The sequence below is a fragment of the Macrobrachium nipponense genome, chromosome 33 (assembly GCF_015104395.2).
Source record: "Macrobrachium nipponense isolate FS-2020 chromosome 33, ASM1510439v2, whole genome shotgun sequence".
In the NCBI taxonomy this organism is placed as follows: domain Eukaryota; kingdom Metazoa; phylum Arthropoda; class Malacostraca; order Decapoda; family Palaemonidae; genus Macrobrachium; species Macrobrachium nipponense.
Window position 1 is genome coordinate 12844948 of NC_087219.1, and position 25445 is coordinate 12870392.

The 25445-nt window shown below is 41.4% G+C and overlaps 1 protein-coding gene across 4 annotated transcripts in view; it reads right to left on the bottom strand.

Annotated features, from left to right (window-relative positions):
* The window catches only part of LOC135202945 (bridge-like lipid transfer protein family member 3B), a 318889-nt gene that overhangs the window by 167355 nt on the left and 126089 nt on the right, over positions 1–25445 (bottom strand). For all 4 annotated transcript variants that reach the window (XM_064232430.1, XM_064232433.1, XM_064232432.1 and 1 more), the window contains 2 exons: positions 5489–5609; positions 2918–3065 (listed from right to left, as the gene is read on the bottom strand). In XM_064232430.1, coding sequence (XP_064088500.1) covers positions 2918–3065; positions 5489–5609 — 269 coding nt within the window. The remainder of the gene's footprint in view (positions 1–2917; positions 3066–5488; positions 5610–25445) is intronic.

Consider the following 25445-nt stretch of genomic DNA (forward strand, 5'->3'; position numbering starts at 1 on the left):
TACATAAATATGATACAAATTAAGGTAGCTTTTGTAACTACCCTCCATATTGTCAGAGGATGTTTTTTCATGTTCGTTCTTGTCCGCCACTGTTCCGAAAAATGCATGGTGTTATTTATTAATTATGCATCTTTTCCATAAATCCTTTAAAAGTTATACATTACTTCACTGTATCCAGTAATATTGTATGTATTCTCATATTATTGTATTATAAAATACTACGGCAAATCTAATCCAGTATTCCTTGGAGCAGCAAATGTTTTGGTTTCAAATCAGCTGATGGCGAATAAGAGTTTGTTTTGCCATATTAATGCAATTCTGAGCGCATTTTCTTGCTTCTAGTTAGAATAAACGAATATCTAGATACTTGACCTATATGGGTTAAGGTTATTTTTCCTTATACAACATGTTTTTAGGTGGAAATATGAATTGAATATGTCTCGTTGTGATTGTGAACTAATTTTTTTTCGTTAACAGATTACGTTGGCGGCATGTTTATTGCGTAAAAAAATTACATGATTCCGTTCGCAATTTTCCTTTATATCATTGCAATACAAACTTTACATTATTTATCTTATATCGGCGTGAAACCAACAGTAACATGTGTTCTTTCAAGCACAGTAGTTTTGATTAAAATTATTTTATCTCAATTTTATCTACGGTTGTGTTTGATGGCATACATTTACTGGAGTTGTATCCTTGTTGCCGATGCACGATAATAGTCATTAGCAGCTTGAACAGTTTTTACAGCTTCAGTTATAACTAGGTTTAAATTTAACAGTATATTTCCCGATTGATCTTTGATCTATAGCGAATAAAATTATTACATTAAGATATCTCAGTTCAATTCTACATAACGTCATTTATAACAACTACGGTAATAGTGCACTATAGTACAATGATTGAAATACAAGCCAAACGGATGTTATCGAATTCGGTTGTATTTAAAGAGAGAAAGAGAGAGAGAGAAAAAAAAAAAGTCGTTTCTTGTTCAGTTGTTCATGGCTGTACACATTTACGCAACAAGTATAACGTTAAAACCATACTTTCATCATTCTCTTTTGCTGTTTTTGAACATATGTAACTAGAAGATGGGATAAAGTTAGGCTATTGTAATTTGGTCTCTCATAAAATCGGATTATCATAAGACGAATTATCGTAACTTGAACACTAAAACTACCTGTACACTGTACGTATAAAACCTTATTATATCTTTACATACTCTAGACACCCAAAGGATTAAAGCTAGGCTTTTTTCACTTTACAGGATTTATAATACTATAATGTACTGTACAGTACTACTGTACAGTAAATTCTATAGTACTATACTGAACAAATATAATTTTACTTATTGCGCCATCGGGGATTACGGCACCGTTTGACTGGTCTAGGGCACTGTTAACTGGTCTAGAATTTCGGAAGAAAGTGTGCAGCAGCTTTGGGCTTTAAAATTGCTTAGCGTCGGTGGCCAAGAACGGAACCCCTGCTGCTAACCGAGGGCCGCCTGTATATTATAAGAGTTCATTAAGTATTTACTAAGTTTGTGACATATGGCTACATATATGTATATATACTGTATATACAGTGCATACGAGTTTGTAACTAGTCTTCATATAAATGATTATTTCATACTTACAAATATTAAGCCAAAAATCACTTTAATGCTAAACATGTTTAGCCCTTAATGGACAGACATGCTCACAAGTCGCAATAACAGGTTTTGGGTGGATGACAGAGTGACTTGTGGTGAGTAACAATGTTATGTACCAGTGATTTGGGGGAATTGAGCTGGAAAGAAGTGCCATTACGTATTTCTATAGCCCATTAATTCACTAATAGCAAGTTTTAGACTGGCTAAAATGAGAGACTGGGTGGCTCAGGTGCTTAGTTGTGGTCTTGACTTCAAGGAAGGATGTACTGCTTCTCTGTCTCACATGATGTCTTTTCATTAATTTGCTCATAAATATACCAAGGGGTTGCTGTTGGTTTTAGTTCTTATCTTTTAAGATAGTATGTCAGTTATAGATGTACTAATTTTGCAAAGAAAACATGAATATTTTACAATAAATATGCTCAGAATTTATTTCTTATCTGTTCTGATATTGTGTGAGCTTTAATTACATTTTTACAAAATAAATTTATTTATTAGAAAAAACAAGCATAACTTTGTAAAATTTACAATTGCCTTGTAAAAGAGGCTGCACGAGGGCTTGTGTAAAGTCATTATCAACTTCTCATGGAAGGCAGGGAAAATTAAAAAAAAAAAAAATTTTCTTACACCATGTGAATTTACATATCATCCTCTTTACATTAAGGTTAACCATAGGAATTTCTACCTGTATCTCGCTGTCAAACAAAACTTGAGCTTCAAATTTACTAAAAGTTGAAATCTAGACTCAAAACCCAAGAATGGATTGCCTTCATCATACTTTGGCATCATTCTTTGAGTGGTTCACTTAATGAAAGTGCTTCTCTGTTGGAGAGATAATTTTTAATCTAATGGGTGTAACAGGGTTAGCAGTTCATGTGTATACTTTTTACCACCAAGAAAATTATTATTATTATAAGAAATCTAAAATCTTTAACTCACAGTACAAAACGTGACATGAGGACAAGCTAATCTGCTCAGAATATAGTAATTATCCATTACTACATAAATGTCAGTTTCTACTGTATTCCACGAAAGTATTTCGTAGAAAACCAGGATTTTTTAGGGAAGGACTGGTATTTTCTATAGAATGATACTAGGAGGAAAAGTCATCATTTGCTTTTGTTACTAACTGTGCACTCTTTAAGGGAAGGACTGGTATTTTCTATAGAATGATACTAGGAGGAAAAGTCATCATTTGCTTCTGTTACTAACTGTGCACTCCACAGGTTAAATAAAAGTGATCATTGCCAAAGAAATCATTCTAACCTGCTGTTGACTTTCTTGAGAAATATGAGGAGGTGCACGAGCCAAGGGTGTGTGAGATGACCGACTACAGTTTAGAGAATCTATAAGTCGGGTTTTGAATTCTGCTAAGGTGGTCTGTGCCCACTGAGATAGTGTGCAATCAGTGTACCTGTGGAAAGAAAAATAGTCATTAATCAGTGTCAAAAATATAAAATCTTTTGTAAAAATTTAGTATACTGTAGTCTCTAGTTACTTTTATCTTGCAATAATGAAAAAACACAGAGGACTAATGTTCATGTAGTAGTGTTGTGAATTCAAGGGCCTATTTCCATGTTGTTTTTACAGAACTTTTAAATGGACTTCCATAATTTCTTATCTACCCAACTCTACTCTCATAACCAGCCCAAGAAGAGCCATTAAGCTCAGAAGTCTGGATAAATTAATCCTTTATAATATATAATAATAATATAGACTTTCATGGACTTTGGAAGATTATTTGGTAGTTTGCCAGATCATTAGGGTACAGTACATGGGGAATGGCCCAAAGGATGTCTTAAATGTTAAAATTTCATTTCATAAACTGCATTTCTTCATAAACTTAAAAGATACATTAACCAAACAGTAATACTGACTGATAAAATTTCTTTTATTGATTGTCTCCAAAATTTTGACTGACATTGTCCAATGAAATTTGGCTTTTCCTGTCACTGATGATCTACATTATCTGCTTCACTAATTCCTATTGTGTTAAACAGTTCACACTTCTGGCAATATAACAATGTCAGAAAAAAAATGACGCAACCAGCTTCGCATAAATCGATGTAAAGACTGGCTTCAAGCACCAATTTGAAAGTTTTTTGTTAAATTCATCTTCGATGTGTCCTATATATGATCAATGCAAGACATTTTATGATTATGGTGACACACGGGGACCTATGAAGTCATTCAATACTGAGTGAGAAAGTGAGAATCAAGGTTTTAAAAGTATAACAGGAGGAAAACCTTGTGGTTGCACTATAAAACAACTGTTATGAAAGGTGGAAAGTAAGATGGAAGAAAGAATGTGAATGGAGGTAGTACAGGAAAAGGAATGAAAAGAGTTGCAGCTAGGGGCCAAAGGGATGCTGCAGATGGTTACTAACAGAATACTCATTTCCTGGAGATTGAGAGAACGGCCTCTTTTCCTTGATACCTGTACAATAACCAGTTTTCCCAAATACAGTGGCACTTAAACTTAGGTGGATTTTGTTACCTAGTGCACTCACCAGTGTCCAAACAAAAATTAATTTTTACTTAGCAGAAAGTCTGGTACGTTTGATAGGGTTATCTGATGGCGGACTGAGCTTACCCAAGCGGATGACCCCTTACCATGAGTGGATAATCCATTAAGTGCGCTAAGAGTATCGGACAGTGAACACTTAAACGCATTAGACCCAGGCTTTTCTGTTTCCGTGCAGGTGGATGGTGAATAATGAACAAACACAAGCATGCAATTAGCACTTTCCTGGGTGTGCCAGTGAGGGTGAACAGTAAATGAACAAATGAACATGCATGCTTTCCTAAGTGCTACACCTGTAAGGGTGGATCGTGAACGAACACACGCCCATGACCAACGCTTTCTTGAGTATGACCAATGATTGTATGCTTCAGTAGGTCATTCAGCACCAGTTGTTTTAAGAAACTATGCTCTTTTCTTAACATGATCATTTTTGTGTTTGCTTTTGCGAATAAAGTATATGCAGTTATTCTAGTGGAAATTTCTTACTAAAATATTGATGACAACATAATTTAATGTACTTACAGTATAATTTTAAATTTATGTGTAAAAGGTTTTTTATGTGAGAGTGGCACTCTTTGTTCTTCTCACAGTCATGAATACTGAGATGATTGGTTAAAAAAAGTGTACATAATTGCATGGAATCACAATTAGTGCTGCAAATCATTTTTCTTTCTCTCTCTCTCTCTCATATATCATTTTTATTGACTTAAGGTATGAATGCAGTACAGCACATTGCTGTTCTTCATACAATACAGTAATATAGTGTTACACATTTATCAGTATGTGCATGTGTACAGGATGAATTAAGAACTTAAATACATTTGCTTCCTTTTGCACACTCTCTCTCTCTCACTTCTTTTTTTACAAAGAATTTGGAGTTATTCTTAAAAAAGAAACAATGTTCAAATTTTTTAATATTGTTTGTGATTTATATACATTATTTCACATACCCACAAACATATCTTGTAAGCACAAGTAAGCAAAGTTATGAACACATACATACTTAGAAGCAATTGATTTGGCAGATATCTCTGCATTCGAATGAAAAGTGATTCAGTATTTTAAATTGAATGGTATTTACAATACTCTAGTTAGGATAGGCTGTAAAGTGCTGTACATGGAGCTAAGCTACACTATAAGCTCTGTGAATTAGTCCCACAGTACCTGATCACGTAGGTTATTACCAGTCTCCGTCACTTAGCAGAAGGGACAGACCCCGAACTGTCCGTTAAGTTGAGGTGCCACTGTAGTAATCTTTAATTGAACATAAGCAACTGATCTGCATATTCAAAGCTAAAGACCTTCCCACTTACTTGACCCAATGTGTTCTGTCTCCAGAAGCCAAATGGTATGGATAAAAATCTAATTCCAGTTGACTGATGGTCACTTGCAAGGCTGCTCCTGCTGACAATTCTGGATGCGATGATCGTCCAGCTGCAAGGAGAGATCATTGTTGAAAATTTATATTAAAAAAAAAAAAATGTTTGGAAGTTATGTTAGTGTATTACATTTTCTTCATTCAAATAATAAAACTTCAAACTATAGTTATTTCCAATATATCAAATGTACCTTGACAAGATACCTTGTCAACAATATCTAATTTAGTTTAAAAATTGCTTAATTACATAAAGTGCAGCTGGTTAAAACCTGTAAGTAGGAGCTCTATTTAGCAAATCCAGTGGAAAGCTTTTTTTTTTTTTTTTTTTTTTTTTTTTACATACTTTTCCAGTGATAAAGATTAGCATCTGATTCTACATCAATTCAACTACTGATCTAAAGCAATATTCTCTACTAAGCATATTTACAATTACTCTGGTGTCTAGTATATGTCCTTAATAAAACCTCTAAATGTCTGGGAATACATAGCGAGGTCGTAGTCTTTGAGGATCTAGCAAGTTGGTATGGCTGGGAGAGCCACTGCATGGAATAAGGCTACTTACAATTAAAGGGTTTGTATGAAAAATATTATTGTAAAATCTTTACTTTTGTCTATTATGTATGTGTATATATTTATTATGTATTTATACATACACCTATGATTTATATATGAATGTTTATAAATAAAACGTGAACATAAGAAGGCCTTTATGATTCTGTTAAATTCATCTTAGGTGTGTTTCTATATAATGATCAATGCATGACAAATTGTTTACGGTGACACATGCATTATACAAGTGTACATGTATGTTTTTTTTAGAAAGGCAGAAGAGGGAATAAAAATAATGACTAGTTAGATGAAGAACCAAGTTTCATGAAGGAAAAGATACTTGAAGGAATACACAAAGATGGATATGGCCAAAAGGAAGGCGAGAGAGGACAAGAAGTTATGTAGTAAAATAAAAAGGGGATGGAATGGGTAAGCATAGAAATTCTTTGTTCTACACAGAATTACATAAGAGAGAGAAAGGTTAATAGCAGATGGAACTAAGGAGAAAACTGTCAAATGAAGAAAGGCTGTTGGAAGGTGCTAGTGCATTCGCGGGTCTATAAAGTGTGTACTGAGAAGAACTGTTGACATGAGGAAGAGTGAAGAGAGGCTGAGGTCAAAGATGCACAAAAGTGCAAAGCTTAGTGTATGTTTAAGAATGCTTGAAAAAGTGACTGCTGTGGATGTTGTGAACAGCAATTAAGAAATCAAAGAAATATGATATTGTTAAGATACAATAAAGTTTGTTCATACTTACCTGGCAGATATATATATTTTTAGTACCCACACACCTCCCCTCAGGAGACAGTGGAGATAGAAATCTGATAGAAAATGGGAATGGTTCCTGATACCCGCCTCCCAGCGGCGGGAATGGGTACTAACCACCCAACTCCCACTACGTGTGTCGTAAGTTTTAGAAATTCTGTCGGACTTCAGAGAATACAGCTATATATATATCTGCCAGGTAAGTATGAACAAACTTTATTGTATCTTAACAATATCATTTTGTTCATGAAACTTACCTGTCAGATATATATATAGCTGAATCCCACCTTTGGCGGTGGGAGAGACAGAAAAAGGATTTTAGGAAACATATAAATGTAGATGATTGACATCTTGGTTCCTTACCTGTTAGCATAGCTGACTTCGTGATTACTGTCACCCAAGCCTGCTTCTGCTTCACTAGAGTTACCAACAAGGTAGTGACCTGTGTAGTTGGTGCGCTCTAGATGATCTGTCAACGGGGACGGGACCACAATGTGACTAGACCATGACCATACTTCTGAGGGCAACGAGGCAAAACCACCACCTAAGTTAGCCTAACAACAAACTCCCATATACCAAAGGCTAAAGGAAGGGACGACCGTACTCGGCGGCCGACCCTACAACCATAAACATTACAAATATTAAAAACTCACCTACCCTTTTCTATGGGAAAGGATGAGTGCTACCTCCTGCCCCCAAAATAGTGTCTGCGGCGACGTATGGTCCGAGAGAGTAAGTTTTCATAGGTCGTTCTCACCTCCCGTAGGTAGTGCGAGGCGAACACTGAGTTACTCCTCCAAAAAGTAGCACTTAAAATGTCTTAAGAGCCATGTTTTTCTGAAAGGCTATTGAGGTCGAAATAGCCCTTACTTCGTGCGCATTAACTTTTAGCAGCTTAAAGTCGCTGTCTTTGCAAGAAGAGTGCGCCTCCTTAATGGTGTTTCTTAAAAAGAATGCCAGTGCATTCTTGGACATGGGCATGTTTGGTCTCTTGACCGAACACCATAAGTTCTCCTCAGAACCTCTACAATCCTTTGTTCTACGAAGATACTCTCTAAGAGCCCTAACAGGACACAGGACTCTTTCTGGCTCTTGACCAATGATCTCTGCCATACCCTTGATCTCGAACGTTTTAGGCCACGGATTGGAAGGGTTTTCGTTTTTGGCCAGAAACGACATACCCAAAGAGCAGACCGCATTATGCCCTTTGAAGCCGACGTGTTTACTAATAGCCTGTATTTCGCTAACTCTCTTCGCCGTCGCCAGAGCAGTTAGGAATACAGTTTTCTTCGTCAAATCTCGTAGAGACGTAGAGTAAAGAGGTTCAAAGCGATTTGACATTAAATAATTGAGGACCACATCCAGGTTCCATGAAGGTAACTTCGGTAGCGGCACCTTGGTCGTCTCGAAAGATCTCAATAGATCATGGAGATCCTTGTTATTAGCGAGGTCAAGACCTCTATGGCGAAAAACTACAGATAAGATGCTTCTGTAGCCTTTAATGGTTGACACTGCAAGCTTCAGATCTTGTTAAGATAAAGCAAGAAGTCGGCGATCTGGCTCACAGAGGTAGTGGTAGAGGAAACTCCTTTTCTCTTACACCAACTTCTAAAGGCTGCCCACTTCGATTGGTAAACCGCGATTGATGATGGTCTCCTCGCGGTGGCAATAGCTTTAGCCACTGATTTCGAAAAACCTCTCGCTCTGGCCAACTTCTGGATAGTCTGAACGCAGTCAGACTCAGAGCGGAGAGGTTTTTGTGGTACCTCTCGAAGTGGGGCTGTTTGAGTAGATCTCTCCTTAACGGAAGAGATCTCGGATAATCCACCAGGTAGAACATCACCTCTGTGAACCAGATCGCTGCGGGCCAAAAGGGGGCGATTAAAGTCAACCTCGTCCCCTCCGATGCTGCGAATTTTCTCATCACCTCCCCCAGGATCTTGAAGGGGGGAAAAGCGTAGAGATCTAGGCCCGTCCAATCCCATAGAAGGGCGTCTACTGCTACTGCTCCCGGATCGAGAACCGGGGAGCAATACAGGGGGAGTCTCGCCGTCCTTGATGTTGCAAAGATGTCCACTAAGGGACATCCCCAAAGACCCCACAGCTCCTGGCATACGTCTTGATTGAGGGTCCACTCTGTCGGCAATAACTGTCCTTGTCGACTGAGGAGATCTGCCCGGACGTTCTCGACTGACCGGCAATGAACCTTGTCAATATCGTGACTTCTCTCTCCTTTGCCCAAAGTAGAATCTCTTTCGCTAGAGCGAACAGGGAGCGAGTGTGTGTTCCTCCTTGTTTCTTCAAGTATGCCAGGGCTGTGGTGTTGTCCGAGTTGACCTGAACTACACGACGGGAGACTTTGTTCTGGAAGAACTGGAGCGCTAATTGAACCGCTGCCAGCTCTTTGCAGTTGATATGCCAGGTTACCTGTTCCCCTCTCCAGGTACCTGACACTTCCTCCCCCCCTAGAGTTGCTCCCCACCCCGTGGATGACGCGTCGGAGAACAACACTAGGTCGGGGTTCTGAAGCTTGAGGGATATGCCCTCTGAAAGCTTCCACGGATCGAGCCACCATCTTAGATGGTTCTTCACCTCTTCCGAGATGCTTAACTTCATGTCGAAGTTGTCCTTGTCTGTCCAGTTGTCCGACAGAAAGAACTGAAGAGCTCGGAGGTGTAGCCTCCCCAGGGAAACAAACTTCTCCAGCGAGGAAATGGTCCCCAGCAGACTCATCCATTCCCTCACCGAGCATGAATCCTTCCCTAGAAAGGCTGACACTTTTTCTATGCCTTGTTGCTGACGTTCCTGGGACGGAAAAGCCCGAAAAGCCACTGAATCCATCTGAATCCCCAGATACACGATGGACTGTGTTGGGGTCAGATGTGACTTTTCGAAGTTCACCAGAAGTCCCAGGGACGCAGCTAAAGACAGAGTCGTTTGCATGTCCTTCAGGCACCGGGTCTGCGAGGAGGCTCGTATGAGCCAGTCGTCCAGATAGAGCGAGATTCTGATGTTGGAAAGATGGAGCCACCTCGCCACGTTCTTCATTAAGATGGTGAAGATAAAAGGGGCCATACTCAGTCCGAAACAAAGAGCCCTGAATTGAAAGACCTTCCCTTTCAGTACGAACCGAAGGTACTTCATCGATTGGGGATGTATCGGGACGTGAAAGTAGGCGTCCTGTAGGTCGAGTGATACCATCCAATCTCCAGGTCTTAAGGCCCCCAGAACTGACTGAGGTGTCTCCATCTTGAACCTCTGCTTTTCTATAAAGAGGTTTAGACGACTTACGTCCAAGACCGGCCGCCACCCTCCCGATTGTTTCGGTACAAGAAACAATCTGTTGTAAAATCCTGGCGTTGCCAGGTCTAAAACCTGTTCCACTGCTCGTTTCTCGAGCAGGTCTAAAACCTGTTCCACTGCTCGTTTCTCGAGCAGGTCAAAAAGTATCCTCCGTTTTGTTTGAGGATACGATGGGGACAAGTCCCTGGGAGTGGAAGTCAACGGGGGCGGCTTTATGAAAGGGATCTTGTAACCCTTCTCTATGACGTCGAGAGACCAGGTGTCCGCCTCTCTTTCTCTCCAGGCTTCTGCAAACAACTGCAGCCTGGCTCCTACCGGTGGCTGAAGGAACGATCTCTCACTTCTTGCCCCTAGACTTGGAAGGGGCTCTACCTCTAGGAAGGCTTCTTCCTCGGGGAGACGATCTAGCGGAAGTCCCTCCACGAAAGGGCTTCTGCTTTCTAAACGGTTGGGCTCCTGAAGACGTTGAAGGGCCAGCCGGACGTCTCGAAGACTGAGCCAACAGGTCTTGCGTGGCTTTCTCTTGAAGACTAACTGCCAGATCCTTCACCATAGCTTGGAGGAAGAGATGACTCGAGAAGGGAGCATACAAAAGTTCTGTCCTCTGTGCGGGAGAGACAGACTTAGCCGCAAAGTTGCAATAAAGCGACCTTTTCTTCAGCACCCCTGCTGAAAAATGAGAGGCTAACTCCTCTGAGCCATCCCTGACGGCCTTGTCCATGCATGACAATACACTGGACAGCTCCCCCAAGCTGATCGAGTCTGGCTTACGAGACTGGTTGTCTAAAGCTCCGAGACACCAGTCTAAGAAGTTGAAGACCTCTAAGGACCTAAACAGTCCCTTCAAAAGATGGTCCAGTTCGGAAGTCGTCCATGACACTTTAGCTGAGGCTAAAAGGGCCCTCCTTGAGGCATCAACCACGCTGGCAAAATCACCTTGAGCAGACGTAGGAACCTTCAATCCTAATTCCTCGCCTGTTTCATACCACATCCCTGCCTTGCCGCTAAGTCTAGACGGAGGCAGGGCGAAAGTAGTCCTTCCCTTTGCTTTCCTAGACTCCATCCAGGCGTTAACCTTCCGGAAAGCTCTTCTAGTAGACAAAGACAGTCTTCATTTTCACGAACCCTGGAGTCTTGCTTGTCTTCGACGACGAAAACTGTGAAGGAGGAGAAGGAGGGGCAGCAGGCTGGAAAGTATCCCCAAACGAATCACGAAGTAGCCGTGCCAAAACTTGGTAATCTGACGAAGCAGACGTAGCAGGTTGTTCTTCGTCAACATCCTCAGAAGAACCGCTAAGTTCTCCTTCTTCCTTACCCGAGTGAAAATCCGAAGGAAGAGGCACAAGTCCTTTCGCTCCAAGTCTCCTATCCGAACGATGACGAGAAGAAGAGGGTAACGGATCCTTAATAGTCACAGGATCAGGAATCACCCTTAGAGGCGAACGTGAAGAAGAAGGAAGACGTGAAGCGTCAACCAAAGCCTCGGGAACAACATCCGAGTGATAGCGAACTTCCACATTCGCGTCCACAGAGCTCTTACTACAACGTCTACTAGTGTCCATCTGAGCGTCCAACCTAGCGTCCTTCCGAGCGTCCAAATCAGCGTCCGACCGAGCGTCCAAAGGAGCGTCCATCGAAGCGACTCTTCTAACGTCCCGCGAAGCGTCCTTACGAACGTCCCGCAAAGAAACTTGATCAGCTACCCGACTAACGTACCGCTGAGCGTCGACACTCTCATGTCGAAGAGGGGCAGAACGCATAGAAGTCCGTCCGACAGCTACAAACTCGTCGTCAGCAGAAGCGTTGAAGTCGGAACACCGAGCGTCCTCTCGACGAGAAGAGAGAGGAGCATGAAGAGATCTCTCTCTAACCTGACGTCTAACGTCACCTCTAGACGAACCCTGGGGAGCAGAACGAAGTCTAGAGGGCGAAATATCAGGAGACGGGGACGAAAGAGGAGCAGTTGGAGAAGACTGCCTTGTTCTCTTGATCGGAAGTCTATCGTCTTTCTTGCGACGAGGAACCGTCTCCTTCTGCTTAAGTAAAGCGTCCAGTTGCCGTTGCATAGCAATGATGATCTCCGTCTGAGAAGTCTCCTTACGCGGAGACGAGCTGCGCTTGTGAGAAGGAGAGGGGCGAGGGGACGCCTTCTTCCTTCTCCCAGGAACAGCCTTGGCTCTAGAGCGACTGGGGCGCTCGCGGGCGTCATCATCAGATGACGTCCTAGACTTCTTCTGGGGCGGAAAAGCTACGCTTTCCGGAGAAGAATGCCACTCAGACATAGCATGACGTGAAGCGTCAAGATCTTGAAGAGTCCTCTTCAAAGGTCGCGAATCCGGACGAGATTCCCACCCCTTGCGCGGGGAGGACGCGTCGGAAGACGAGAAACAATCCTTCAGGATACGTGCTCGAGCACGCTCCTTAGCAGCCTGGGAAGCGTCCACAGGAACTGCTGAAGGGACGTCAGATCGGTGGGGGGTCCCCGTAACCCTCCTTCGGCCTTCGACATGCCCTCTCCCTGAGTCCTGGGAGTCCGGCAGAGGTCCCAGCCTAGAGGCGCTATAGGGCCGATCTGACGCCCCCTCCACTTCACTAGGGGCACTATCACTGCACTTATTTTGCCTGTTTTCAAGGGCAAGCACTTTAGATTCAAGCGTCTTCAATGAATCCAGGATAAGCGAAAGGGCATTACCCTCCGCAGACACCACTTGAGGGCCCGAAGGCAACACTACGGGGTTAGGAGACACAAAATCTAAAGGAGGGTTAGAAGGGGATACATTAAGACCCTGTCTGCTACCCGACTTACTCCTGGAGGAAGACCTCCTGATCCTATCACGTTCTAACTTATTTACGTAGGATTCATACGTCTTCCATTGTAAATCATCCAAGCTTTCACACTCATTACAGCGCAAATCATATTTACACTCTTGCCCCCTACACCCTTTACACAATGTGTGAGGATCAACCAAGGCTTTTGGTAGCCTAACCTTGCATTCCACTTTCGAACACACCCTGGCGCTAGCCGAACTACATCCAGACATATTTAAGGAAAAAAAACTAAGCCAAATTCAAAACCAAAAAACCAAAAAGTCAAGAGGATACTCAAGCAATGAAAAGTTTTCCAAAATCCTGAGGCGGAGGTGTGTAAACAGATGTTTATGACACCGGCGACAGAAGAAATCTGATAGAAAATGGGAATGGTTCCTGATACCCGCCTCCCAGCGGCGGGAATGGGTACTAACCACCCAACTCCCACTACGTGTGTCGTAAGTTTTAGAAATTCTGTCGGACTTCAGAGAATACAGCTATATATATATCTGACAGGTAAGTTTCATGAACAAACGGGATCTTTTGATGGGATAACAAAGTATTGACCAAGGTATGTGTGGTTGATTTTGGAAAGCTTCCAAGACATTGCTGAGAGGAATAATTGCTCCTTTGTAGACAAATGCCCCTGAATTATGGCTGAGTCCCATCTCCTGAGGCCAATGGCAATCCCACGTTTCCCTCCTTGGGAGGGTCAGAAAAAGAAAAAATTATTATCTTAGCCACTTGGCATGGCGAGGGTCACCAACTGGCCCAGAAGCAAAGAGTTTATAGGCCCATATCCTGTATTGATACTGAAAAATAAAAATTTCAAAGGAACAAAATTTTAAGTCGTAGGGATTTGTATAAGCATAAATATAGTGTACATGAGAAGAAATGTAAGTTAGTTGACTTAAAAAGAAAACTTGGTGTTTTGGCACTAAGTGAGAAAAAAGGCAAAAGGGCAGTGTGCACAAGAATGGGAAGGGAAAAGTGATTGTGTCTTGGGTAGCTGGAAAGTGTGGAGCTAGGGAAGAGATAATGCTTTTTGTGTCAAAATTATCCCACATAACAATAGCACTTAAACATATTTCACTTCAAGGACAGTGTGGGTAAGACCAAATGTAGCAGGAGAAAAGTTTTAACAGTAAAAGTATTTAGCTCAAGGATGAAAAGAAGGGTCTGCCTGTACTAGGCTAGTTTTGGAGAGCCGGACTGTTAACCAAGGCGATTTAAATGCAAAGAGAGGTAACAGAAAGAAGTGTGTGGTCATTTTCATGCTGTTAGCCAAAAGGATCATAAAGATCATCATCTTGAAAACTGGAAAGAGGTTGCAGGAGACAAAGATGGCTAGGAGAAATCATGAGCAGACAATGAAGATAGTTAGGGAAGAACATTGTGACTGGGCACTGTTATTTCTGCCTCTACTATTCTTTAAACATATGCTACAGATGTTTCAATGCTTCCGTTATCTAACAAGTAATTTTAATCTACTATATTCTATGACAGGCTCAAAAGCCATAACCCTCTCCTTTACACTTTGTGTCATGTAAAACAGTTCACCCAACTTTCCAAGATACTACTTTGCTGGATCATTTTCAGTTTCTTCCTCCACATCTATCTCCTCTACTGATGACTTGATGAGGTCTTCCAACTCCTTGCTCATCAAAACTTCAATATCTTTGATTCGCTCTACAATTTCTTCCGCAACTGTATCAAAAAATTTCTCACCACCAATATGGTCTTGCTATTTAGGCTATCTTATTTACCTGGAAAGCCTTTGATTCTGCCAGCACGCATTCAATTCATCCATTGCTTCTTTGATGATAGTTACTGCATCAGCAAAGATGAATGATTTACAGCAACCTATGACTTCAATGTCAGCACCAATATCAATATCTAATTCAATTGCCCCAAATACCTGTCAAGTGTATGAAGCTTGATATAATTAATGATATCCTGATCAAGTGACTGAAGCAGTGACATTTTGGTCAGTAGCTACCTGAACATACTCATCTTTAATGCCAACTGTATGAGAATGGGAAGGCACATTGCCTATTTTTATTAAACCTGAAAGGTGACCCTTCCTTCTATAAGTACTTTTCACTTCAGGAATGAAGCACTGGTGACACCATAAGTGAATACCTTGGTTGTGGTCCATGCCTTTCAGCACTTAAAGCAACGGAAGAGGTAGAGTATTTGGACAGCATGATACGGGGAGAACTGAGGTACAAGAATAAGAACACGAACTTCACAGATCAAAGAACCTATCACTCACTGAAAAAGGTGTTGGAAATACAAGTAACTTACAAGACACTAGTCCAAATAGACAAAAAATTCAATAAATAGAAACCAAAAGTACATAATTCTCAACTACCAAATGTAGTTACAATCAAGGATTATCATTATTAATATATACAGTAGGTTAGAAGACCCCTGAGTCACATAGTTAAACTCATAGGGTGTGGTCTTCAATGAAAATTGAAATGGAAAAATAAAGCTGAAGTGGGATAGCTAGGTGAAAAGATACCAGAGAACGGAAGATAAGTGCAAGGCAGAAAGCATGAAGCTAGGGCCCAACTGAAGGTGCAGAAATCTTCAGTAGTATGTAAAAGTGAAAAGTGCCAAGCGGGCAGAATGAAAGGAATACCTATTTAAAGGGTTAAATTTAAAAGATATAAGGGTTAGGCTTGAAATTTTCAGTAGAAACTGGATGACACCAAGGCAAAATGGCAATTTTCTAACATAAAACTAATGACCTTCTATTTCCAATACTGCAGACATACAAATGGCTGGTTTCCATATAAAAACCTTTCAGTCATAATCACTCTGTCAGTACTTATGATCTGTCCCTGTTAACATCTACAATGTATATTCTGACTTTATTTGTTTGTATGGTACTTTTACGTTGCATGGAACCAGCGGTTATTCAGCAACGGGACCAACGGCTTTACGTGACTTCCGAACCACGTCGAGAGTGAATTTCTATCACCAGAAATACAATCTCTCACTCCTCAACGGAATGGCCAAGAATCGAACCGGCGACCACCGAGGTGGAACGCTAATACCATACCAACTACACCACTGAGGCTCTTATTCTGACTTTAGAACAATATACTGAAGATATAAACTACACACACTGGAAAAAATGGAATAAGTACTATTCAAATATAAAAAATACTTGTTCAAAAGTAATCATTTTAAAAAGTTTTAACATTTTTTTAACTGCAAGTGCATTCCCTGTACCAACTTGCAGAAACGATCTGTCATAAGCCATGAGACATGTTAACATAACGTGACATACAAGTACTGAAAACAACTAGCCTTTTAATAAAGCTTTTGGAAACCGTGCTAACTAAAATTATTTTGAGTCAAAACAAGGAAATTACACACCAGTTACTAACATATCCCGCCCGCATGCCAAATTCTGGAACTATATTGTAATGTCAAAAAAGATATTCCCGGTCAACAGAAGGTTTTGGGGAACAAGGGAAATCAGGGAGTGAGGAGTCAATAAAAATTGGACGCGTGTTCATCATGCAACGCTTTGGGGTAGCTAGTGAAGGGGCTTCAGTACTGGGAAGGGAGGGTCCTTCACATGAGGATTAAAATTAGCAGCTAATATGCAAAACTATTAGATCAACGGCTTTCTTTCCTATGAATGAAAGCCAAGTATGTGTCAAACCTTAACAATGCAAAAATGTGACAAACTTCAACATCACAGCGACACAGAACACTTCCATTAAACAATGAAATGAATAAAAAATAAAATTCATCATGGCTTACCCTGACCTTACACAATATTAAGAGTTAATGGAAAACCTTACACAAAATGGGAAAGGGAACAAGAACGCTTATCACACTGTTCATTTTGACACGATAACTTTTCCACAATATATGCTAATTCAGTTTTGATGGTTTCACTGAGACATCAATTCTAGACTTACAACTAAAGAAGGTAACTGAGTAACAAAACATAAAAATCTTTTCACACAAAAACTGTACAATTATGCAATGATTACAGTACGTCAGTAAGTTCTCAAAATATATGATCTACAATGTTCATTAATACCTCAAAGACAGTCCTTGCTGTATCAAAAATGCCCAGCTAGGCAAAATGAAACCATTCTAACAATGGCAAAAAAAATGCTGTAGCATTATTAGGCCTAATGACATAGAACAGAAAAAATTAGCTGTATTAACAATTCAAAAGTACTACACAGATTCTGCTACAGGGTACATCCTGCACTAACCTGCTACAATCTTAATGAATACCACAGTTCAAACTGACACAACAGTTCAGCTATTTCAAATCAATACAAACATTACTGTAAATCATATATTTGGCACAGGCCCAACTACTATGTATAGTTGGAAAGTGTACATGTAAGCTGTCCATACCCATTTACGCAGGTATGGCAAGCAATTTTAAGATGCTACTAAGCTAATCTGGGATGTCTGCGATATATTAAACCTTTGTATCATGCAAGGAATATTCTCTCTCTACAATCTCTAGCCTATAAATTATATCTTACCTCCTACCATGTTCAAGGAGCATGTCCAAAGAAAGATTTTTGGCAATGAATTTGGAAATGGCACCCATGCTTGTTAAATAATAATTCTTACAATTTCATAAGCTTGGCACTGACTGACTCTACACTCACAAAAAGGTTGCGAAGTCATATTTTTTCTGATAAGCCAATAATATAAACTTTTCTTGGATATGCAGAGCATATCATTAACTTGACACCATGTTATCATACGAGTCCAAAAATATCAAATCAGTAATACAGATGGAGGCATCCAGACATAAAAAATGGAAAATTTTATTCTTGAAATGTCATCAACCATTTAGCTCTTTAATTATAACATTTTTAACCATTGTATTATTATTTAAATTTCACCACTTTTGTAATATGATGTATACACATTCAATAATACTGAATTACAATGTTTCTTCCTTTGCACAATTTTCTAAGGAAATAATCAAACGGTCTTTCCAAAAATGTTGAGATTCAAATTTCCACCAATAAGACATGCACTTACAGAATATATCAAAGAAAAATGGTATTAATAAAAAAGTGCATAAATTATAATACAAAATATGTAATTGTGTTCCTAAATAAATTATTCTATACTGTATAGTATTAAGAGCTGTACTACTGTACAGTACTCTAAACAACAGGTGACATACAATCATAAAATGATTGCTCACCAGTATCTTAGTAAAAATTTCATCAGCTACATGTTATACTAAAATAATTGCCCCAACAAAAAATATAAGTTAAGTTTCTTGAAATTGAAAATTATAAAAATGCTCCAACTTTTGTTTCCCTATTTTTAAAATTTCTTAGAAAAGACATACAACTATGCACCTTTCTATTTCAAAAGTTTAACTTCCAATTGGCATACATATTTGTTAAACCTCTCATCAAATGTACACACATTAACCTCCAAAGGGTAGCCATACGAAATATATTTAAATACTTCAAGTCAAATTTCTGTAGGTTATAGCAGCAACTATTGAGTAAATTCTATAATTTCTTAAGTCCTAAACCCTAGGACTATGTTCTTCCCTTATAACTGATCTGATGAAATTGAGTCATCAAATTTTGTTTCATATATACAACCTTTTATTTTAAATGCCTAGTTACAGCAAACTAACCAAAAATGACCAATTATTAATCAATTTGTATTTTCCACAGCTAACAAACCTTCGGTCTTAAAAATAGGATAAATCTTAGCGTGCCAGCTGGAAACCAGTTAAAACAATCAAAGATTGTATAGCAAGGAATCTGTGAGATCTGGCAACTCCTGCCTGTATGAGGTGGGAGCTGGTCAGTGACCATGCACTGTACTCCGTGATGTGTTAGTCTTTCTTTAACCACCTTGGAGAGTAGACGCTTACGCTTTTGCTCTTCTTCCAAGCTGGTTGATTTGTGCCCATGTTTCCTTTCTTTTTCAGTGTGTTTGCAGTGTGTGAGTGTTTGTGTTTCGTAATGGAGTCCTCCGGGCCTTCACAGCCTCGTCAACACATGTGAAAAATCCATCTGTCTTGTGAAGGAAGTACGTACAGTATTTTCATTCCCCATTTAAGAATGTGACCAAGATATACATACCAATCAAAAAGGACAAGAAAAGGAAACCATCAGTGGAGGTCAGGCATGAAATGAGTTCTCTCCACTATCTTCTGTTTTCAGCTACACTTGTATTCAACAATTCCCTGGATCTATTAATAGTGCCTTTCCCAGCACAATCTATCAAATTTGTAACTAATTTGTATTTTTCATAACTAACAAACCTGAGGTCTTAACATTAGGATTTACTAGCGCCAAGCTGGAAACCAGTAGAATTAAAATTACACTTGTGAGATCCAGGGACTATTGGCATCTATACCAGGTCACGGGGCATGTATACCCAGAGTGCCCTCGGCGTCCTGTGACCCATCAGTTATTTTCCTACCGCCTTTAAGATAAGACGTGTTTACTGTCTATCTGAATTAAAGCCGGTTTTCAGTTTGCCAATTTTTTATCCATTTCATTTTTCATTTTCTTATTACTTTTTCTTTCTCCGAGTGTGCTCAGTGTGAGTGTGATCGGTAAGAGTATAAGTGGTATGATGGAGATTTTCGGCTCAACATCGGGATCGTCTGCCATTTCGAAGAGGAGACAAAGGAAATGCACAGGAGTCAGTGGCTTTCTATGTTCTAGATTTCTAACTTCGGTGTCGACGGATCCTCATCCAACGTGTAGTAGGTGCAGGGAAAACGTATGTACGATTACTAATCCGTGTTCTGTTTGTCGAGGTTGGTCGGTGGAACAGTGGAAAAAGTTCTATGAGAAAGGCCAATACAAAAGGAAGGTGGTGACACCATCTTTGGATGACCAAACCTTACCGGCTTCTTTTGTATCGGCAATAAACCAGACTGCTCCATATGTTTCTCCACCTGCTTTTGATTTGTCCCATACCCCTTCGGTTTCTCCAAGTGATTCATTATCAGAAACGTCAGGAGGGGTCTGGGTAATTTTATGCATAATATGCACGCTCCTTTGTGCCAAGCAGCAGGTAGAGGGGGAGCATCGCCATCTTTGTTCCAGACGCCGGCTCCTGAAGCGCATAGGTTGGACGGTACGTGGTCAGCGCTAGGCCTACCAGGCGTACCAACCTTGGATGGTTTGCTTGCGCATTAAATGGCGTCACGGTTCCAGCAGGGCCCGGCAGCGCTGAATGTTCCTCATCCCCCTGGCTTGCAATTTATGGGAAATAATGCCGCGGCTACGCCATCAAATTCGATGTTTACAGCGCTGCAGAACGTGGGAGGTAGTTTGGCAGCAAACGTGCGGTTGCCAGCAGAAGCCGCACAGTCTCTCCCTACGAGATTGGTGACGTCACAACATGCGTCACACACCGATATGGCAGGCGCGATGACGTCACAGACTGCTTCTCGGTCTATTTCGCTGCACCCAGACTCAAATACGCCTTCTGACTCGGCAATACAAACTGTAATGCAGAAATTACAGGATATAGAGAAGAGAATGGATAAGAGAGACAAAAAGAAAAGGTGTGATTCGCCTTCTTCGTCTTCTTCCTCTAATTCGGCATCATCGCTAAGTCCGATGACATCACGGCGAGCGCCAGTCAAGCGTTGGAGGATTCAGGATTTCGCGACTGATCCTCGGATTAAGAGGAGAAGAGTGAATTCTTCTTCATCTTCAGACCAGGACTGTCGTATCCCAGTCAGCAGGAAGTCGGGAAGTCAGTGGCTGGTAAGCACAAAGCTAGCGGACGAAGCCGTTTGCAAGAGTCCGAACAAGCGAGAGAGGCGACGGTCAACAGACTAGCGGAGTTGCCAGTTCGGATTAAAAAGACTACGATACCGCTGGTAAAATCGACGTTGGCGGCGAAGGGTGCAGCAGAGGATAGAATGCAGGTTCCAGTTTCGCCCATAAAGCCATTCAAAATACGCACAAAGGATAATAAGGCTCCTATTAAAAGTACGAAAAATAGGGAGTTGGCAACCTCGTCGGATACGTTCGTGGAAGGCAGTGGCCGTCTGGATGAAAGGTCGAGGCCGAGTTCTCCGACGCTTGAAAACAATACCAATACTAATAGAGACGAAGTTATATCAGTTTCAACAGAGCCTTCATCTTGGAGATCTAGACGAGATTCTCGCTCTAGATCCGTGAGCAGAGAAAGAGTGAGGCGTTCTCGTTCTCCTACTGACTATTCGGGATCGAGCCAGCGGCGGCCAGCAAAGATCAAAGAGACCGCGGCCGTAGGGGCAGGCAGCCGTGGAATTCCTGGCCATTTGTCAGAAGATAGGGGTGAGACAACATCCCCTGTGACGGAGAACAGTACGTTAGAGACGGAGGAAGGAGAAAACCAAGAGTTTCTGGCCTCGTATGCAGAGGTGATTGATTTGATTCGTCAATTCAATAACCTTTCGGAGAAGACAGAAACACCTGCCAGTATGCTTCCTCTGGGAATCGACATGGTATTTGGATTAAAAAGGGATACCAAGGTGTCGTATGAATTGCCTTGTTCGAGTCATGCGGATTCTGTCTTACAACACGTAAACGCAAAGATTGCAGGAAGGGATAATTCCTTAAGATCTAATAGATCATTTAAATTTATTCCTCCTCCAATGATGAAGCAAAGGAAATATTATACGACACCAAAGGTCCTTTTGCTGTCTAGACAAGTGAACCCTAATGTTGTAAGATTAAGGCCTGGATTAACCTTGGATCAGGTTAAAATGGAGTGCACTTCGATGACGTACCAAGAGGCTGCAACGTTAGAAGCAACAGCTTCTTCTGTCTTTCAGACTGCTTCTTGGTTAGATCTTTGGTCAACAGCAGTGGCGAAGGTTGCATCCTCGGAAGTGACAATCATTGTTCATTAGATTGCTAAAATCAGGTTCCAAAGCGATTGCATACCTGACAAACTTAAGTGCCAATGTTTGGGCAAATATCTTGCTAATGAGGAGAGATGCAGCGTTGGCTAGACTAAGCCGCACTGTGGATTTGGATTCCCTGTTAGCGATGAGGAATGGGGATATCTTGGAGTTGCAACTGCTGTTGCCAGAGGTCATACTGGAAGAGGCGATAGATAGAAGAAGGATGGACACTAACGATAGGTTGGTGCAGCAGGCAGTTACGAAAATGTCTAACAGTCAAGCTACTCCTTTGGAGGTGAGACAACGGCAAATATCTCGGAAGAAGACAGTGAGACATAACATCCCTAATAGAGCCACAAGACCCTCTTCCCCAAAGAGGCTAACTCATCGGCCCTTTCACAATAGAAACAACAAAGGAAGGGGGAGTAGGGGAAGAGGGAGAGGCTCAAGAAGATAGGATGGGCGCCTCTCATCACTCAGCCACACCAGTGGGGGGTTGCCTGGCAAATCACTGGAAGGTGTGGCAGGAACTGGGGGCAGAGCAGTGGGTGGTGGATGTTCTCAGGGTCGGGTATTTGATTCCGTTTGAGATAACCCCGCCCCTGACAGAACAGCCGTTACCCCACTTTGCTTATGCTCAGGAATCTCAGAAGGCCATTATTCTGCATGACGAAGTGAAGAAGATGATGGAAAAAGGAGCTGTGGAACAAGTATGCAGTCCGTCAAAAGGCTTCTACAACAGGATTTTCCTGGTACCCAAAGCCAACGGGGAGTGGAGGACAGTAATAGACCTGTCAACTTTGAATCAGTTTACAGTATAAGGAAAACCAGTTTCAAAATGGAAACTCCGAAAACGGTTCTACAAGCAGTCAGGATCGGGGACTTTATGCTGACAGTCGATCTGAAGGACACATACTTTCAGATACCAGTCCATCAGTCTTCAAGGAAATTTCTCCACTTCAGTCTTGCAGGGAAAGCTTTCGAATTCAAGGTCCTGTGCTTCGGATTGACAACGTCTCCTCAAGTTTTTACAAGAGTGTTCACTATCGTGGCAGGTGGTACTGGGAACCCTGGAGAAGCTAGTACCACAAGGAAGGCTACACCTTTGGTCTCTACAATGGAGGATGAAGGAGTTTTGCTCACCAATAGTAGATCACCCGTGCGGAAGAAGTGAGGAAAGACTTGCTGTGGTGGGTGAACGACGACAAACTGACAGTGGGTGTCCCCCTTCAACAATCCTCCCCAGACCTCCTGCTGTTCTCAGATGTGTCACTAGAAGGCAGGGGAGCCCATATGGAGGAGTTGATGGTGTCAGCAAAATGGAGTTGCAAGGACAGAGAACTCCATATAAACGTGCTGGAGTTGAAAGCAGCATTTCTAGCTCTACAGGAATTCAGGGAGAGAGTAAAGGGACATTCAGTGGTATTGATGTCAGACAACACCACAGTAGTAGCTTATATAAACAAACAAGGAGGCCTAGTTTCTTGGCAGTTACATGTGATGACAGTTCAACTTCATCAGTGGGCTGTAGAGAACCTGGTAGACATCAGGGCCAGGTATATTCCGGGAAAAAGAAACATAGTGGCCGACAAGTTGAGCCGCAGGGATCAGATTCTGGGAACGGAGTGGTCCTTGCACCAACAAGTAGTGGACAGGATGCTCATGTTGTGGGAAGGGCCGATCATAGACCTATTCGCAACCAGGTACAACAAAAAGTTGGAAGTGTATTGTTCGGTAGTCCCAGACACAGAGGCAGTAGCAGAAGATGCGCTACAACACCCTTGGGACAATCTGGACGTGTACACATTTCTGCCCTTTTGTCTAATCCATCAGGTTGTGAACAGGGTAATGCGGTCTCAGAACCTCATGATAAAATAATAAAAAGAAACAAGGAAGAACAAGGATGAGGTTTACCCATGAAAGAAACAACAGACAACACTGTTACAAGAAGAAAAGTTACCAACACTGTTACAAGAAGAAAAGTTACCAAGTGTGAAATACAGGAGGAATAAAACTCCAACACTTGCCAAGAGGAAAGCAGTATGTATTTATAGGACCATGTCCGTGCATACGGTAAATGCGTATACACAGGAAATGCCTGATAGTCCACGATCTATGGGATCAAATGGTGCCAGCCCATCAGTAATGCAAGATTACCAGGTAGCCACTAAATAATTCATTAAAAATGACAAATTTGTAACTAATTTGTATTTTTCATAACTACACACCTGAGGTCTTAACATTAGGATTTACTAGCGCCAAGCTGGAAACCGGTAGAATTAAAATTAAACTTGTGCGATCCAGGGACTATTGGCATCTACCAGGTCACGGGGCATGTATTACCCAAAATGCCCTCGTGTCCTGTGACCCACCAGTTATACTTCTAACCCAGTTTAGACTGCTAGAGGGGTGGTTCGAGGTGGGCCTTTAACTGTTAAGACCTCAGGTTTGTTAGTTATGAAAAATACAAATTAGTTACAAATTTGTCATTTGTTCATATACGAAACAAACCTTCGGTCTTAACATTAGGATAGACTTACTTATTGGAGGGAGGTAAGTCTCTATAACTGACTGGGAGTTTGCCACCTATATCCATTTCCGAATATTAGGAGTATTCCAAGAGAATGGACTATGAACCCTTGAACCAAAGATATAAGAGAATCTATTGGCTTCCCGCACTGGGTCCTGGTACCATGCCATGGTTTATAAACTATGGCAAAATAGAGGACCTTCCATTCTCATAAACCAATCTTGTCCCTTGTATCTGGATCTACCATCACCCCTCCCTTCCCTAATACCGGGAGGGGTGTGTTGCTACTGAAAAGTATACTATACTACTCTAAAATAACTTTACAGTATGGCTGACCACCTCACCTGCATCTAGTCCATTCCAGCTTATGATGGCACTCTCCTTCATACTGCCCATAGGTAAAGGAGTAGAAAGAAAGTAGTAAAGAAAAAAGACCAGTCATCCCATTCATTCTACTTTCATACCTTCATCTTAGACTAGACACAAACTGACCCGCCAGGGTACTGGATGAGCTATACCACTTGCTGGGCCGCTACCACTGGACCCAAGGAAAAGGTATCCAAGGATCTATGGGTAACGTCTTTTAAATAAACGGAAGTGAAAGTTGTTTGGCATTGCCAAACACCAGATTTCAGAATTCTCTCCACAGACATATTCTTCTTGAATGCCAAAGAAACACTCAAGCCTCTGATGTCATGAGCCCTAGCCCTCTTCTGGCTATCTGACCACGTCTTCTGTCATGTAGGCATTCCTGATCGTTTCTCTTAGCCAAAACGATATTGTATTCCTGGACACTTCCTTTTTGTTCCATCCTGTACTTATGAACAACCTCCTGCACCCCGGCCTGAGGTGCCTTGTCCTCATTAAGTACTCTCTTATTACCCTGACGGGACACAGAAGCATCTCATCTTTGTCATTGTCTACGAAATCTGCCAGAGAAGGTATGGAAAAGGAGTCTAATCTACCATCCACTATTGATGGGTTTTGAGTTTTGGCCACGAATTCTGGAACAAACTCGAATACCATTGACTTCCAACCTCTCGA